This window comes from Hemitrygon akajei, unplaced genomic scaffold, assembly GCF_048418815.1.
Source record: "Hemitrygon akajei unplaced genomic scaffold, sHemAka1.3 Scf000082, whole genome shotgun sequence".
Taxonomy (NCBI): domain Eukaryota; kingdom Metazoa; phylum Chordata; class Chondrichthyes; order Myliobatiformes; family Dasyatidae; genus Hemitrygon; species Hemitrygon akajei.
The window spans coordinates 3262621-3278034 of record NW_027331968.1 but is presented as its reverse complement, the minus strand read 5'-3'; the positions used below and the strand labels follow the sequence as shown (position 1 = coordinate 3278034).

Below are 15414 nucleotides of genomic sequence, written 5' to 3'. Positions count from 1 at the left end.
CGGAGAGAGTTCGGCCGTCCGGTCCTTTCACTGTGACACACCGAACTCCACATCAAATCCGTCCAAACGAATCTGGGTGAACTTTAATGACCAATAAATATAATTCCTCTCAGCGATCAGCTGTCTGAATGATTCCCTGACTCTGAGAGGAAGGAGTATCTATTGTCCACTATGGTTGGGTTTACCGGGAGACAAAGACTGCAGGGACGAGAGGTTTTCTGTGTGGGGACCCCGCTGGCAATTCTGGTGTTGTGACCCGAATCGAGACAAACACCACGCTGCCCACTCCACCAACAACACGGCACAGCCGGACACATAACAGGGGACTTTACATCCCACAACACTGGATTCAGTGATGAAACCCGTGATTAATGTTGTTGTCCAACTGAAAAGTCCGTTAAGGTGTTTTTAAATGTCAGCGCTCTCCCGCAGGTGACGTCACACAGCTCCTCCCCCCACGCGCCTGACGTCACACACGGGCTCCCCACACCGGGATCTGCTCTCACGTGCGCGGTGTCTTACGTCACCCACGCGCTTCTGTGCTCGAAATTTATCGGTTTAACGGCTGGGCTAATAATCACGTGACCACCCCGCCCCCACCGCTGTCAACAGAGGATGAATGAGCTGCGCTATTCCCATTGGTGCGAAGCGATGTCAATCACTGGTTACAGCCAGTCGCAGAGTCGGACAAGCCGAATGGGCGTTACCCCGCTGAGTCCGTCTCCCGCTCAAGCGCCGACCGCCTCATCAGAGCGGAGAAAACCTCAAAGTAAATGTCCGCTTTCTGATTTATTTCCATTTCCCTCCGAGGGAAGTCGGGGCGTTTGTGAAGCGTCTCCTGCGGCCGGAGTCTGATGTATCGCTGAGAGGTAGGAGGAGACCGCTCGGCCCGTCGGTTTGATGCCGGTTCCCCGGGGAGGGAGGGAGAGAGGGGATTTTATTGAAAGGATGAAGATGGTGTGAGAGGGGGCGGACAGGATGTTTGTCCCGGTGGGGACAGGAGGGGCTCATCTGTGGAATTGTCTGGGCCCACGGTGGTGGCGAGCAGAGGGATTCACCACATTGGGGGCAAACAGAAGAAGACTGTTGCCCTGCAAGCGGGGCCAATGGTCCGGGCAAAGTGACAATTATTTGTGCTTTGTTGAGATTGTACCAGGAATATGGTGTAAAATCCCACTTCCCATACTAACACGGGTTATACAGACCAAAGAACAAACTGCCGGAGGAACTCAGTGTGTCGGGCAGCATCTGTGGAGGGAAATGGACCGTCAACATTTCGGGCCGAGACCCTCCCTCTGGACTAAGAGTGGACGGGAAATAGTCAGAGAAAAGAGGTGAGGGGTGGGGATGGGGCAAGAGCTGGGGAGTGAGAGGTGGATCCAGGTGAGGGGGAGGTGGGAAGGTGGAAACAGTGACAGGGGTGGGAGGTGAGTGGTTGGGGCAACACGGGGCTGCAGAAGATGGAAATTAATTCCATAGAGGATGAACAAAGAGAGTATTTGTTATAGAGAGTGCAATGAAGATTCACCAGACTGATCCCTGGAGCGGTGGGGTCATCATATGAAGAAAGATCAAATGTGATAACCCTTTCATTTGGAGAATCGAGGACTGAGAGGAGAACACATTGAAATGCACAACATCATTACCGGCTGAACCAGGGATCCCCGTCTCTGAAACAGGGATGGACTGTCTGGGACTGTGATGAGGGGAAATGTCTTCACTCCGAGGGTGATGAATGTCTGTAAATCCCCTCCACAGAGGGCGGTGAAGACTCAGTGATCGTCCTCACATAAAACAGAGGCCGGCAGAAGTGTGGAGACCGAAGGGATCGAGGAAATGAGGATCGGACAGAAACATGTGGCTGAGATGGGAGAACAGCCGCCATCTTGCTGATGGTTAGAGGGGCTGAATGGCCTCCTCCTGTGGCTTCTCGCCTGATGTTTCAGTGTTCCTGTCCAGCAAGGCTCTGGAGGAATGTGAATAGAAATTAGTGTTTATAAACACAGAGCTGATTTAAATGAAACGTGAACATTTCCTGTTTGGGTCTGAATCATGTTTTGGACCTGGATGGGAATTGAGCCGGTGACTCTGTGACCTGGAGGTGGAGGGAAAGGGATCGGGGAAGATATGGTGTGGAAAAATAAACATGTATCTGGGGTAAATATGGAATAATGTGGGGAATGTGGCGGATGGGTCGGGCAGTGTGTGAGGGGAGAGGAGCAGAGTCACCGGTTCAGGTGGGAGACTCTCCACCCGTCACCTGATCCCGTTTCCCGTTCATGTTTTTCTGCAGATCTGCAGCATCTGCGGGTCACTGCTCTACGTGTCCGTGTAGCTTCATCTTTCCCCGTTCAGACAAGGCAGTGAGATCCGGATCTGTCACGTCCTCTCATTGTGGGTGGACAATGTTTTTTTCTCTGCAATAGTTTCTGTTGTTTCATTCCACTGTTTTGAGGCGCTGAAGTGCAGCCGATGTTTCTGGGTGTATGACCCGTTTATGTGAGAATTTAGCCTTTTCTATTTCTCTGAGCTTCTCATAAATGTGTAAAGTTTAGTTCAGCTTCACCTCAGAATTTCCAAAGCAACACCCAGTCAGTCAAATTGCTCCACAAAATTAAAATAGGTTATTACAAATTTTTTCTATTTTTGTACTATATATATATATGTATATTCTTATTTTAAATCACAATTGTTAAAAACTATTGTTATGAAATAGGTTCTACTGCTACTGCAAGGACAACAAATTTCATGTCATATGCCGATGCTATTAAACCTGATTCCTGGAGCAAAAGGAAAAACCTTGTATTCATACAACCCAGATGGTGTCACAAATGCAGAAATTTCTCTACCTCTGTCCGTCAATGGAACACACCAATACCCTTTCAACAGATTAATCTTTGTAAGAAATTAGCTTTTCCAGCCTTATCGATGCAATGATCCACTCTAGGGATAGGATAGGCATCTGTTTTTGTTACTGCATTTACCTTTCTATGATCAGTGCAAAATCTAACATGACCATCAGGTTTGGGCACAATAATGCAGGGTGACTCCAATCTCATTTTGACGGCCTAATAATACCATTCTCCAGCATATACTCAATTCCCTGGTCAGCCAATTTACACTTTTCTACGTTCATGCAATATGGGTGTTGTTTAATCAGTTTGGCTTGACCAACGTCTACATCATGTACTGCGACCGTGGTTTGCTTGGGGACATCGGGAAATAAATCTTTAAACTTCAGAATTAATTCCTTCAGCTGTTGTTGTTGCTTTGGCTGCAGATGAGACAACTTGTTAGCAGTGTTTTCTGGAACAACCGAGTTCTTTGGCCTAACTGGGACCATGTTTGGCTTGTGAAAAGTCTCAGATGAGTCAATAGTTTCATTCTCAGGGTTGCCAGTTTCATTTGTTTTGACAACAACACACAACAACACAGATGGTACCTGCCTGTCAAAAAAGGCTTTATCATATTTATGTGTACCACCTGTGTTAGTTCAAGTCAGCTGGGTGTTTTACTAACATAATTCACATCATTATTTTGGGAGACTATTTCATACGGTCTATTGAATTTCGCCTGAAGTGGATTTGTCAACATAAGGCAAGCAGCTTATCTCCCACCTGGTATTTTCATTCGCAAGCCCGCTTATCAAACCAACACTTCATTTTGTCCTGAGAAATCTTTAAGTTTTGTCTCGCTAGACTACAGGCTTGGTGTAGTTTATTATTGAACTTCAAATCATAGTCTACTGAGTTAACATCAATCCACCATTCCTTTTAACAAGGTCAAAGGTCACTCTGCGACCAAATACAAGTTCAAATGGAGTAAAGCCCAGTGATTCCTGTACTGACTCTCTTTCTGTGGACAAAAGCAAATGTATCCATCCCAGTCTTTTCCATTTTCAACACAATATGTCTTAATCATTGTTTTGAGGGTAGAATGAAATCTTTCTAAAGCCCCTTGTGGTTCTGTATGGTATGCAGATGATGCAATTTGTTTTGCTCCCAGTTCAGAAACTACCTGCTGGAATAATCCAGATGTAAAATTACATCCTTGATCAGACTGGATTTCTTAAGGCAAATCGAATAAAGTGAAAATCTTGGTAAGAGCCTTCGCCACAGTTTTAGCTTTAATATTTCTGAGAGGTATTGCCTCTGGGAATCTGGATGCAGTACACATAATAGTTAGCAGATACTGATGGCCAGCTTTAGTCTTTGGCAATGGGCCAACACAATCCACTATAACTTTGGAAAAGGGTTCACCGAATGCAGGTACAGGCCACTGGGGTGAACTCATTCGGTTTACCCACAACTTGACAAGTGCCTTTTGGAAACTCTTATTCAGGGTAAACATAACTTTATGAGTTAAAGCAAACTGATCTGCTAATCTAGCAGATTCCTGCATCGTGGCAGCATCATTTCCATCTAGATACGTCTTTATGTCATCAGGGATGCACTTTTTGAATTCTTCAATTAAAACCAACTCTTTCAAGCTGCTAAAATCAGCATTTACATGTTCAGATGTGCACCAACGGTCAAAACACACAAATTTCTCATAAGCAAATTCCGTATGTCTGGTTCACAGATTTCTTCAAATGTCTAAACTTTTGCCTGTCTGCTTCTAGGACCAACTCGTAAGCTTTGAGCACAGCCTGCTTCACGAGGTCATAATGTGTGATGCGTGGCCATGTGGTTAAGGTGTTGAACTAGCGATCTGAAAGTCATGAGCTCGAGCCTCAGCCGAGGCAGCATGTGTGTCCTTGAGCAAAGCACTGAACCACACACTGCTCCTGCACATTTATAGCCCAGTGGCGATGATTGGGGCAGCATAGATAAATAAATAATAAGCTGCTTCAGGAACTGTCAAAGCAGAATAGGCTTGCTAAGCCTTCCCCTTAATTACACTTTGTAAGAGAATTTTCTTTCTGCTTTTCTGCCTCTCCAGCCTGAAACTGCGTTTGCCTTTCAGGAGCCTCCATCTTTAATTTTTCTAACTTGTACTGGAGCTCAAGCTCACTAGGTTTACTTTCAGGAAACAACTCCAACTCCTCGACTTTAAACACACCCTCAGATATATAATGTTCAGCTATTATCCTCTGCATCTGTGCCCTACTCATTGTCAATTTCACCTTAGCAAGTATTAACGTTTTAGCAATACCAAATAACTCAATCCTTCTGGTGTTCTCTAATGACTGAGAGGTTCACACTTCCAGATATCTATCAACATCCATTGCTGCTGATTTTCCACACACAAATAAATCAAAAGGGATTTCCCCAATGAAATCGATATTAAATCAATCCTCAAATTTGTTCATATCCCAGACGCAGGCCCCATTTTGTTACAAACCGTAACACTTTAGAAATGAACCAGCAGCAACAGACTACTCCCAGTGGCCACACATTTTAATTCCACGTCCCATTCCCATTCTGATATGTCTATCTATGGACTCCTCTACTGTCAAAATTAATCCAAACTCAGGTTGGCGGAACACCACCTTATATACCAGCTGGGTAGCCTCCGACCTGATGGGATGAACATGGACTTCACCAACTTCTGTTAATGCCCCTCTTCCGCCAACACCGACATATTTAATTGTTTGTTTGTTTTCCATGTCTCTCTGGTGCTTCCCCCCGCCACCTTTCTTTCTCCTGAGGCCTCCTGTCCCATGATCCTTTTCCATCTCCAGCTCTGTATCACTTTCGCCAATCACCTTTCCAACTCTTAGCTTCATCCCACCTCCTCCGGTCTTCTCCTATCATTTCGCATTTCACCCTCCCCCCCCCCACTACCTTCAAATCTCTTAGTATCTTTCATTTCAGTTAGTCCTGACGAAGGGTCTCAGTCTGAAACATCGACAGTTCTTCTCCTTATAGATGCTGCCTGGCCTGCTGTGTTCTACCAGCATTTTGTGTGTGTTGTTTGAATTACCAGCAACTGCAGATTTCCTCGTGAGTGTTATGTGTATAAATGTGCATAAATATAACTCCCAAACTATTGAGCTCGGGGGAAACAAGGCTTGGAGTCTTGAGATGGTAAAGTATGAAAGTTCAGTTCAACCACAGAATAGGTGATGATTGAGATAATTGTAATCCAGGGTAAATGTTGAGAGGTTCCATGGTGGTAAAATGAGACAACAGTCGCTGTAGATTTTATCTGTCATCCTTCCAAATCCACATAATAATTATCACCCGAAGTGACTTGTCATAAGGGGTATCGTCTTAAAATGAATTACCACACCACAGCCAGGCAAGGGTTAACACATAAGTGGCCTCTGCAGGATACCCCAAATCAGATCCACTCCTATGGGTCAAATGAGGTGACAACCACACATTCGATGTACGGTGAATTGATAATTAGCCCACCCTTGTGGGCAAAGGAAAGTACCAAACAGTGACCCTTGGCCACTAGTTCCCTAGTTTCAAAGCTTCCATTTTTCCTCCTTCGTCTCTGTCTGACTCTGAGTGTCTGTGTCCTCGGTTAAAACTAAACAAGCTGCACACGATGAAAACAAGCTGCAAGTCAGACTGATTTGCCTTCTTAATCTCTCTCTCTCTCTCTTAAAATGACAGTCCACAGCAAACAAAACCTAGGGATTCATAACAATGGCCACTCCCCATTGTGAGCTGACAGGTGTGCCAGTAGGTGGGATGACTGAGTGAATCCCTTCCCACAGACTTGAGCAGGTGAACGGCTTCTCCCCAGTGTGAACTCGCTGATGACTCTGTAGGCTGGATGACCGAGTGAATCTCTTCCCACAGACTGAGCAGGTGAACGGCTTCTCCCCAGTGTGAACTCGCAGATGACTCTGGAGGTGGGATGACTGAGTGAATCCCTTCCCACAGACTGAGCAGGTGAATGGCCTCTCCCCAGTGTGAACTCGCTGGTGTCTCTGTAGGGTGGAAGAGTCAGTGAATCTCTTCCCACAGACTGAGCAGGTGAACGGCCTCTCCCCAGTGTGAACTCGCTGATGACTCTGTAGGTTGGCTAGATCAGTGAATTTCTTCCCACAGACTGAGCAGGTGAATGGCTTCTCCCCAGTGTGAACTCGCTGGTGTCTCTGCAGGCTGGATAAATTAGTGAATGTCTTACCACAGACTGAACATGTGAACAGCTTCTCCCCAGTGTGAGCTCGCTGGTGTGTCTGTAGGGTGGATGAGTGAGTGAATCTCTTCCCACATTCTGAGCAAGTGAACGGTTTCTCCCCAGTGTGAACTTGCTGGTGACTCTGTAGGTGGGATGACTGAGTGAATCCCTTCCCACATTCTGAGCAGGTGAACGGCTTCTCCCCAGTGTGAACTCGCTGATGACTCTGTAGGTGGGATGACCGAGTGAATCCTTTCCCACATTCTGAGCAGATGAACGGCGTTTCCCCAGTGTGAACTCGCTGATGTCTCAGTAGGTGGGATGAATGAGTGAATCTCTTTCCACATTCTGAGCAGGTGAACGGCCTCTCCCCAGTGTGAACTCGCTGATGTACCAGTAGGGTAGATGACAGAGTGAATCCTTTCCCACATTCTGAGCAGGTGAACGGCCTCTCCCCAGTGTGAACTCGCTGATGATTCTGTAGGTGGTATGAATGAGTGAATCTCTTTCCACAGACTGAGCAGGTGAACGGCTTCTCCCCAGTGTGAACTCGCTGGTGTCTCTGCAGGCTGGATAAATTAGTGAATGTCTTCCCACAGACTGAGCATGTGAACAGCTTCTCCCCAGTGTGAGCTCGCTGGTGTGTCTGTAGGGTGGATGAGTGAGTGAATCTCTTCCCACATTCTGAGCAAGTGAACGGTTTCTCCCCAGTGTGAACTTGCTGGTGACTCTGTAGGTGGGATGAATGAGTGAATCCCTTCCCACATTCTGAGCAGGTGAACGGCTTCTCCCCAGTGTGAACTCGCTGATGTCTCTGTAGGGTGGAAGATTCAGTGTATCTCTTCCCACATTCTGAGCAGGTGAATGGCTTCTCCCCAGTGTGAACTCGCTGATGTCTCAGTAGGTGGTATGAATGAGTGAATCTCTTTCCACAGACTGAGCAGGTGAACGGCCTCTCCCCAGTGTGAACTTGCTGATGTACCAGTAGGCGGGATGACAGTGTGAATCCCTTTCCACAGACTGAGCAGGTGAATGGCTTCTCCCCAGTGTGTACTCGCTGATGTACCAGTAGGGTAGATGACCGAGTGAATCCTTTCCCACAGACTGAGCAGGTGAATGGCTTCTCCCCAGTGTGAACCCGCTGGTGAGCCATTAGGTCAGATGACTGAGTGAATCCTTTCCCAGAAATTCAGCAGATGACCAGCCTCTGCCCGGTGTGGTGTGAACTGATTGGTGTGTCAACAGGTGGGATGACCAACTGAACCCCTTCTCACACACAGAACAGATGAATGGCCTTGCCCAGTGTGAACTTGCTGATGTACCTTTAATTGTGATAACCGAGAGAATCCATTCCCACTGTTTGAGCAGGTGAAAGGCCTTTCTCCTGTGTAAATTACAGGCATGCCAGTTGGTCAAATGAGCGAGTGAATCCCTCCCCACTGTCTGGGCAGGAAGGGTGGTCAATTGGATCCCTTGTTCCACTTCTTAAATATCTAGACAGAGACAACAAAACTGCTGTGCCGTGTATTGAGCTTCCTGGAGATGAATTCCTTCTCATTTTTAACCTGTAAAAAGATTTACAAAATCCATCAATGGGCGTAGGACAACATTTCAGATGAAATTACTTGAGTTGCCAAGGTTTGATCTGGTATCACGCTGTTACAGTGAGGTTCAACGAAAGTTGGACAGAGCCAGTGGTCATTAATGGAGAATGTGTGGAGCAGGTTAAGACCTACAAGTATCTGGGAGTACAGTTAGACGAGAAGCTAGACTGGACTGCCAACACAGATGCCTTGTGCAGGAAGGCACAGAGTCGACTGTACTTCCTAAGAAGGTTGGCGTCATTCAATGTCTGTAGTGAGATGCTGAAGATGTTCTATAGGTCAGTTGTGGAGAGCGCCCTCTTCTTTGTGGTGGCGTGTTGGGGAGGAAGCATTAAGAAGAGGAACGCCTCACGTCTTAATAAGCTGGTAAGGAAGGCGGGCTCTGTCGTGGGCAAAGTACTGGAGAGTTTAACATCGGTAGCTGAGCGAAGGGCGCTGAGTAGGCTACGGTCAATTATGGATAACTCTGAACATCCTCTACATAGCACCATCCAGAGACAGAGAAGCAGTTTCAGCGACAGGTTACTGTCGATGCAATGCTCCTCAGACAGGATGAAGAGGTCAATACTCCCCAATGCCATTAGGCTTTACAATTCTACCGCCAGGACTTAAGAACTTTTTAAAAGCTATTATTAATGCTTTTTGAGATAGTGATTTAGATGCATATCATATATTTTTTTTTACTGAGTTAAGTATTGTATGTAATTAGTTTTGCTACAACAAGTGTATGGGACATTGGAAAAAAGTTGAATTTCCCCATGGGGATGAATAAAGTATCTATCTATCTATCTATCTATCTATCTATCTATCTATCTATCTAAATCAACTCCTGACTGGGCAGAGTGCTGGTATCTGGAATGACCATCAACTCCCTGATGCTCTTCCTGTCTCTATAAGAATGGGGCATTTCTGTCATCTCCAATCTGTGCCTTGGCTCAGTCTGACTCTCTCCATTGGTATTATTCCCTGTTCCTGCTGAACTGCATGGGTGCCTGGCCACACAGTAAGTGAAACACTCTCATGCAAATAGTCTTTCTTGACGTGCAGCTGGGATCTTCTTTTATGTATTATTAACTTAAAGTGCCACAGTTTTAACGCCATATAAAAAATTCCTGCTGAAATGACTGGTTGGTTCGCACAGCTGTCAAAAGGGGATAGAGTGAATTTTTGTATTATTTCATGTTCTTGTCACTATCAAAGAAAATTTCAACACAGAAACAGGCCCTTTGGGCCATCTAGTTTGTGCTGAACTATTTAAACAGCCCACTCCCACACCTCTACCATCCAGGTACCAACACAAACCTCTTAAATGTTGAAATTGAGCTCACATGCACCACTTGTGCTGGCTGCTCATTCCACACCAGGATGACCGTCTGTGTGAAGAAGTTTCTCCTCATGTTCCATTAACATTTCACCTTTCACCCTTAACCCATGGCCTCTGGTTGTCGTCCCACACAATCTTCGTGGAAAAAGCCAGCTTGCATTAACACTATCTGTGCCTCTCTATCACAATCAAATCTCCCCTCAATCTTCTACATTCCAAGGAATGAAGTCCTGATTTGTTCAATCTTTCCTTCTAACCCAACTCCTCCAGACCTGGCAAAATCCTTGTGAATTTTCTCTGAACTCTCTGAACTTCTTTTACAGCTTTCCTGTAGGCAGGTGACCACAACTGCACAGAATTCTCCAAATTAGGCCTCACCAATGTCTTCTAGAAGTCAACATAACATCCATCTATTGTCAGTATATGGTTCATGAAGGCCAATGAACTAAAATCTTTCCTTCCATCCCTATCTACCTGTGATACCACTTTCAGTGAATTAAGGACTTGTATTCCCAGGTCCCTTTCTTCCACAACACTCCTCCGTGCCCGACCAGTCACTGTGAAAGACCTCCCTTGGTAGGTCATACCAAAGTGCAACAACTCACACTGGTCTGCATTAAATTCCATTTTCCATTTCTCAAACCATTTTCCCAGTGGGTCCAGATCACACTGCAAGCCATGATAGTCTTCCTGACTGTCCACTACCCCCAGTCTTGGTGTCACCCACAAATCTGCTGATCCAGTTAACCACACTATCATCCAGATTACTGATATAGATTACAAACAACAACAGATCCAGCACTGATCCCTGTGGCAACCACTAGTCACAGGCTTCCAGTCAGAGAGGCAACCATCTGCTACCACACTCTGGCTTCTCCCAAAGACAGTGTCTCATCCAAGTTACTATCTCATCTTGAATGCTGAGTGACTGAACCTTCTTGACCAACCTCCCATATGAGACTTTGTCAAGTGCCTTGCTAACGTCCATGTAGACAACATCCACTGCCTTGCCTTCATCCACTTCCCTGATAACTTCCTCGAGAGACTCTATAAGATTGGCCAGAGCCATGCTGTCTATCCTTTATCAGTCCACACCTATCCAAATACTTACAGTATATACTTGGTTCCTGCACACACATTCCAATAACTTTCGCAGTACTGATGTCAAGCTCACAAACATATAATTTCCTAGTTTATTTTTACAGACTTTCTAGAATAGCAGAACAACATTGTCCTCCAATCCTCCAGTACCTCACCTGTCACTAAGGATGATTTAAATATCTGTGCTGAGGCCCCGATAATATCTGCACTTGTCTTTCGCAGGGTCCAAGTGAACAACTTGTCAGGCCCTGGGGATTGATCCACACTAATTTGCCTCAAGACAGCAAACACCTCCACCTCTGTAATCGGTACAGGGTCCATGAAGTTGATGCGGCTTTGCCTCACTTCTATAGACTCTGTGTTCATCTCTTGAGTAAATACGGATGCAAAATAAATCTCCTCAAGTCTATATTATCCCTTCATATGGATTACCATTCTGATCTTCCAGAGAATTAATTTTTTCCCTTGCAATCTTTTTGCTCTTAACATATCTGCAGAATCCCTGAGGATTCTCCTTCACCTTGTCTGCTGGGGCAACTTCATGCCTTCTTTTATTTCTTTCATAAGTGTTCACTTGAATTTCCTGTATTTCATAAGTACCCCATTTGTTCCTATCTGCCTGTACCTGGTACGCACCTCCTTTTTATTGATCTGGGAGAGGAAAGCCAAAGGATGATAGATCTGCATGGTGGGAGGTGGGGGTAAGGAGGGTTAAACTAAAGTTGCAGGGAGAATGGGAGCCTGAATAACAGAACAGAGAGTGGAGAGGTTGTGAATGAAAAAGTCAGGAATGAAAAAGTTGAGCATGATGCAGTGAATATGCTGAGCCCTGTATATTTCAATACAAGGAGCAGCGTAGGAAAGGCGGATGTGTTCAGGACATGGATCAACACCTGGAATCAACACTAGGATCTGGCAACTGTGGATTGGGACTGGCTGCTTTATGGCAAAGGTGTGCTTGGTAAATGGGAGGCCTTCAAAGCGAAAATTTGAAAGCAGAAAGTCGGTATGTCAGAATAAAAGGTAAAGATAAAAACTGTAAGGAAACTTGGATTGCAAGAGATATTGAGACCCTGGTAAAGCACAAAATGGAATTGCATAACAGGGATAGGCAGTCAGTTTCTTATGGAGTAGAAGAAATGCAAGAGAACACATAAGAAATAAATCAGGATGGCTAAAAGATGGCATGAGGTTGCTGTCACAGAAAAGGTGAAGGATAATCCTCAGGGATTCTAGAGATAGATTAAGAGCAAAAGGATTGCAAGGCACAAAGTTGGTCCTCTGGAAGACTGGAATGGCAATCCACGTGTGGAAACAAAGCAGATGGGGGAGATCGTAAATATTTTTCCATTTCTATTTACTCAGGAGATGGACAAAGGGTCTACGGGAGTGTGGAAAAGCGGCATTAACCATTTCAACCCTGGGGGAAAAAAACACTCCTCTGGCCACTCACACGCTCAATACCCCTCATCATTTTATACACCAAAAAATGTCTCTAAATATAAACAAGGAAATTATACATTGCACAATCTACTTTCCACGATTCAGTACATTTACACGGACAGGTGTGTAAAAAGGGCCCAGAGAATATCAGGGACAAACAGGCCCAATTCACCCCAACCACAAACTGTTCCTGCTGCTACCATCCAGGAAACGGTACCACAGCAAAAGGAGCAACAGGCTCCAGGACATCATCTTCTACCAGGCCATCAGAATGATTAATTCCTGCTGATACAATTGCATTTCGATGTTATATTGACTGTCCTTTGTACAAACTATCTATTATAAATTACACATTGCACATTTAGATGGAGATGTAAGGAAAATATTTCTACTCCTCATGTTTATGAAGTATGTATCTAATAAAGTCAATTCAATTCACCCTCTCCACTATCTGTTCTGTCATTCTGGCTCCCTTTCCCCCTACAACTTATTTTAACCACATCACCCCCACCCCTGTTCACTACCACTAGCAAGCCTTACCACTAGGATATTCGTCCCATCTTGTTCTGTTCCTCTAACTAACAAATTCCCTATCAGCCTTTTGATTTTCCTCTGCCAGGTAATTCCCCCCAACAGCTTCTAAAGTGGTCCACCTTTTGTTGTGGGGGATGGCCACTAGAGTATTCTGCGATGCCTATTTAACCTCATTCCCCTTCCTAACTCTCACCCAGTTTCCTGTGTCCTCCACCTTGGGAGTAACTCACCTCTCATCATGTCATATCTATCACCCCCTCCAACTGCTGGATGATCTGGAATTCACCCATTTCAAGTTGCAGCTCATTGAAGTGCAGGGTTACAAGCTGCACATCTTGTAGGTGAGGGCATCAGGGACACTGGAGGTCTCCCCTCCTTCCCTCCAATACCCCTCTAATTTGTAATAACCAGTGTGCAGATAAATCTTGTACTGTGCATTTTTTACCCAGTGACAATATGTGCACAGTGAATTTTATATAGAGAGGTATTCATTTTCACAGCTAGCAAATCACTGTCAATAGGAACTTTGATCTCCTCTGTGTTTGATCGAGTTCATCTGCACTCTCACACAACCTATGTAGCAGGCCTGTGACAGGAAATGGAGGATTTTCTCACCAAAGCTTTTGCACATTGTCCGTATGTGGTTTGCTTGCTAAATTATGCTTTAAAAAGTCAGATTTCCAAATATCACTCCACTTCTTCCCACTTGCAAATTCTCCAGCAACTTTTGCATCACCAAAATGCAAACAGGCATCCCCAGTTTCTGTATTCTACATAAATATTCCCCTGAACCCTCCCCCAATGACTGACGGTGGTGAACTCAGTGAATGCAATGCCAATGTATATGAAGGGAAGGGCAGTTCTCTGTCTCACTGGAGTCTGGCACATTTGTGATGTGAAAGTTGCTTGTTGTCCAGGGCAAAGGTGTTTGATATCATTACGTCCCCAGAAAGAATGGGACAAAACATGTTCTCACCGGTAGAAAAGTCCAGAGAAAGAGGAGGTAGAGGAAGCAACACACACAAAATACTGGAGGAGCTCAGCAGGCCAGGCAGCATCTATAGAAAAGAGTACTAATGCCGATTTTCTCAACTGCTGATGAAAAAGATTTTGTTCCCTTTCTCCGAGTTCCTAATCCTTGCATTTAGATAGCTGGAGCTCAGCTCTGTCTGAGAGATCCATCGGTTCCCATTCCCTCATCTACCGGAAGCTCCCCGGGGTTCGTGTACGGATCGTGGGGCTGAGAGAGAGGGAAGAGGGCAGGACTGTCCCGGGATTGCTGGCCACGGTGTCCGAAATTCAGAGGAATTATCCTGAAGTCGGTGTTTAACCGAGAATCGCCCTTACCTGCAAGCGACATTTTGAAAGCCTTCTGTGTACTGCGCGCATGCGTGAAACTCAGGGCCGGCCTCAGCCTGACGCCTGCGCAATTCATCGGCGCTTCAGCGCGGGCGAAAATCTTAACGCATGGCCCTATGGGTAATCACGGTACCATTAAACATTTCTGCAAGCACCGGTTCAATGTCCATACCTCATTTTTTTAATCATGTGTATAGAAAAAAATCTGCAGCTGTTTTAACGCAGAAAGCGGCTCCCATAAGCAATATACTCAATATCAACGTGTTTCTAATGCCAAAGTAAAATGCAGATATAAAACACTGGAGATTCTGCAGTTGCTGGAAATACAGAGACGCACACATACAAAACGCTGGAGGAACTCTGCAATTCAGAGAGCAACTAAGCAGCGGAGTACACAGTCTAGACATGCGGAAGGGCCTCTGCCTAAACGTTTTCTATTTATTCCTCTCCAAAATTTCTGCCTGATCTGTTGATTTCCACCTGTGTTTTGCAGAAATTAACCACCTTTTTTTTTTCGATCAACCAGTTTCCAAATGCTTCTAATCTTTCACTTTTGACCACATCCTGCTGGTCTTATTCGTCGTCCTCCTCTGGACCCCATCTCTCTCTGGAGCCCCTGACTCAGGCTGGCAAATCTTCGGTTTCTGACTCTGCGCCATCGAAGATTCACTCGCTAGTCTGCTGTCAGACTTTAGAGGTGCATTGTGTTACGAGACCGCAGGTTCGTTTACTGTGAGTGTCGCTTTAAGTGCCTGAGTGAGGTGGGGCTGTGACGTCAGACACAAGCTGCGGCAGCCTGAGGGAGCGGGAGAGGGAGAGGGAGAGGGAGACAAGCTGTTGGAACTTCAGCGTGTGACTGCTCTAGGCTGCAACTCTTCCATGCCCAAAAGGTTGGGTTGATCTGATCATCGGCACGCAGTACACAACGGATGTGTGACTGTCACTTCGTATCATCCATATGTGTGGATT

The 15414-nt window shown here is 45.5% G+C and overlaps 1 protein-coding gene and 1 pseudogene across 1 annotated transcript; one reads left to right on the top strand and one right to left on the bottom strand.

The window, feature by feature from the left end:
• LOC140722627 (uncharacterized) overlaps positions 1–15414 on the top strand; it is a 59068-nt pseudogene that overhangs the window by 18481 nt on the left and 25173 nt on the right.
• On the bottom strand, positions 6545–8233 carry LOC140722616 (uncharacterized). Its single transcript, XM_073037321.1, is given in 2 exon segments — positions 6545–6675; positions 6677–8233. Coding segments are annotated over 2 exon segments (1641 nt in total). The 3' UTR covers positions 6545–6591.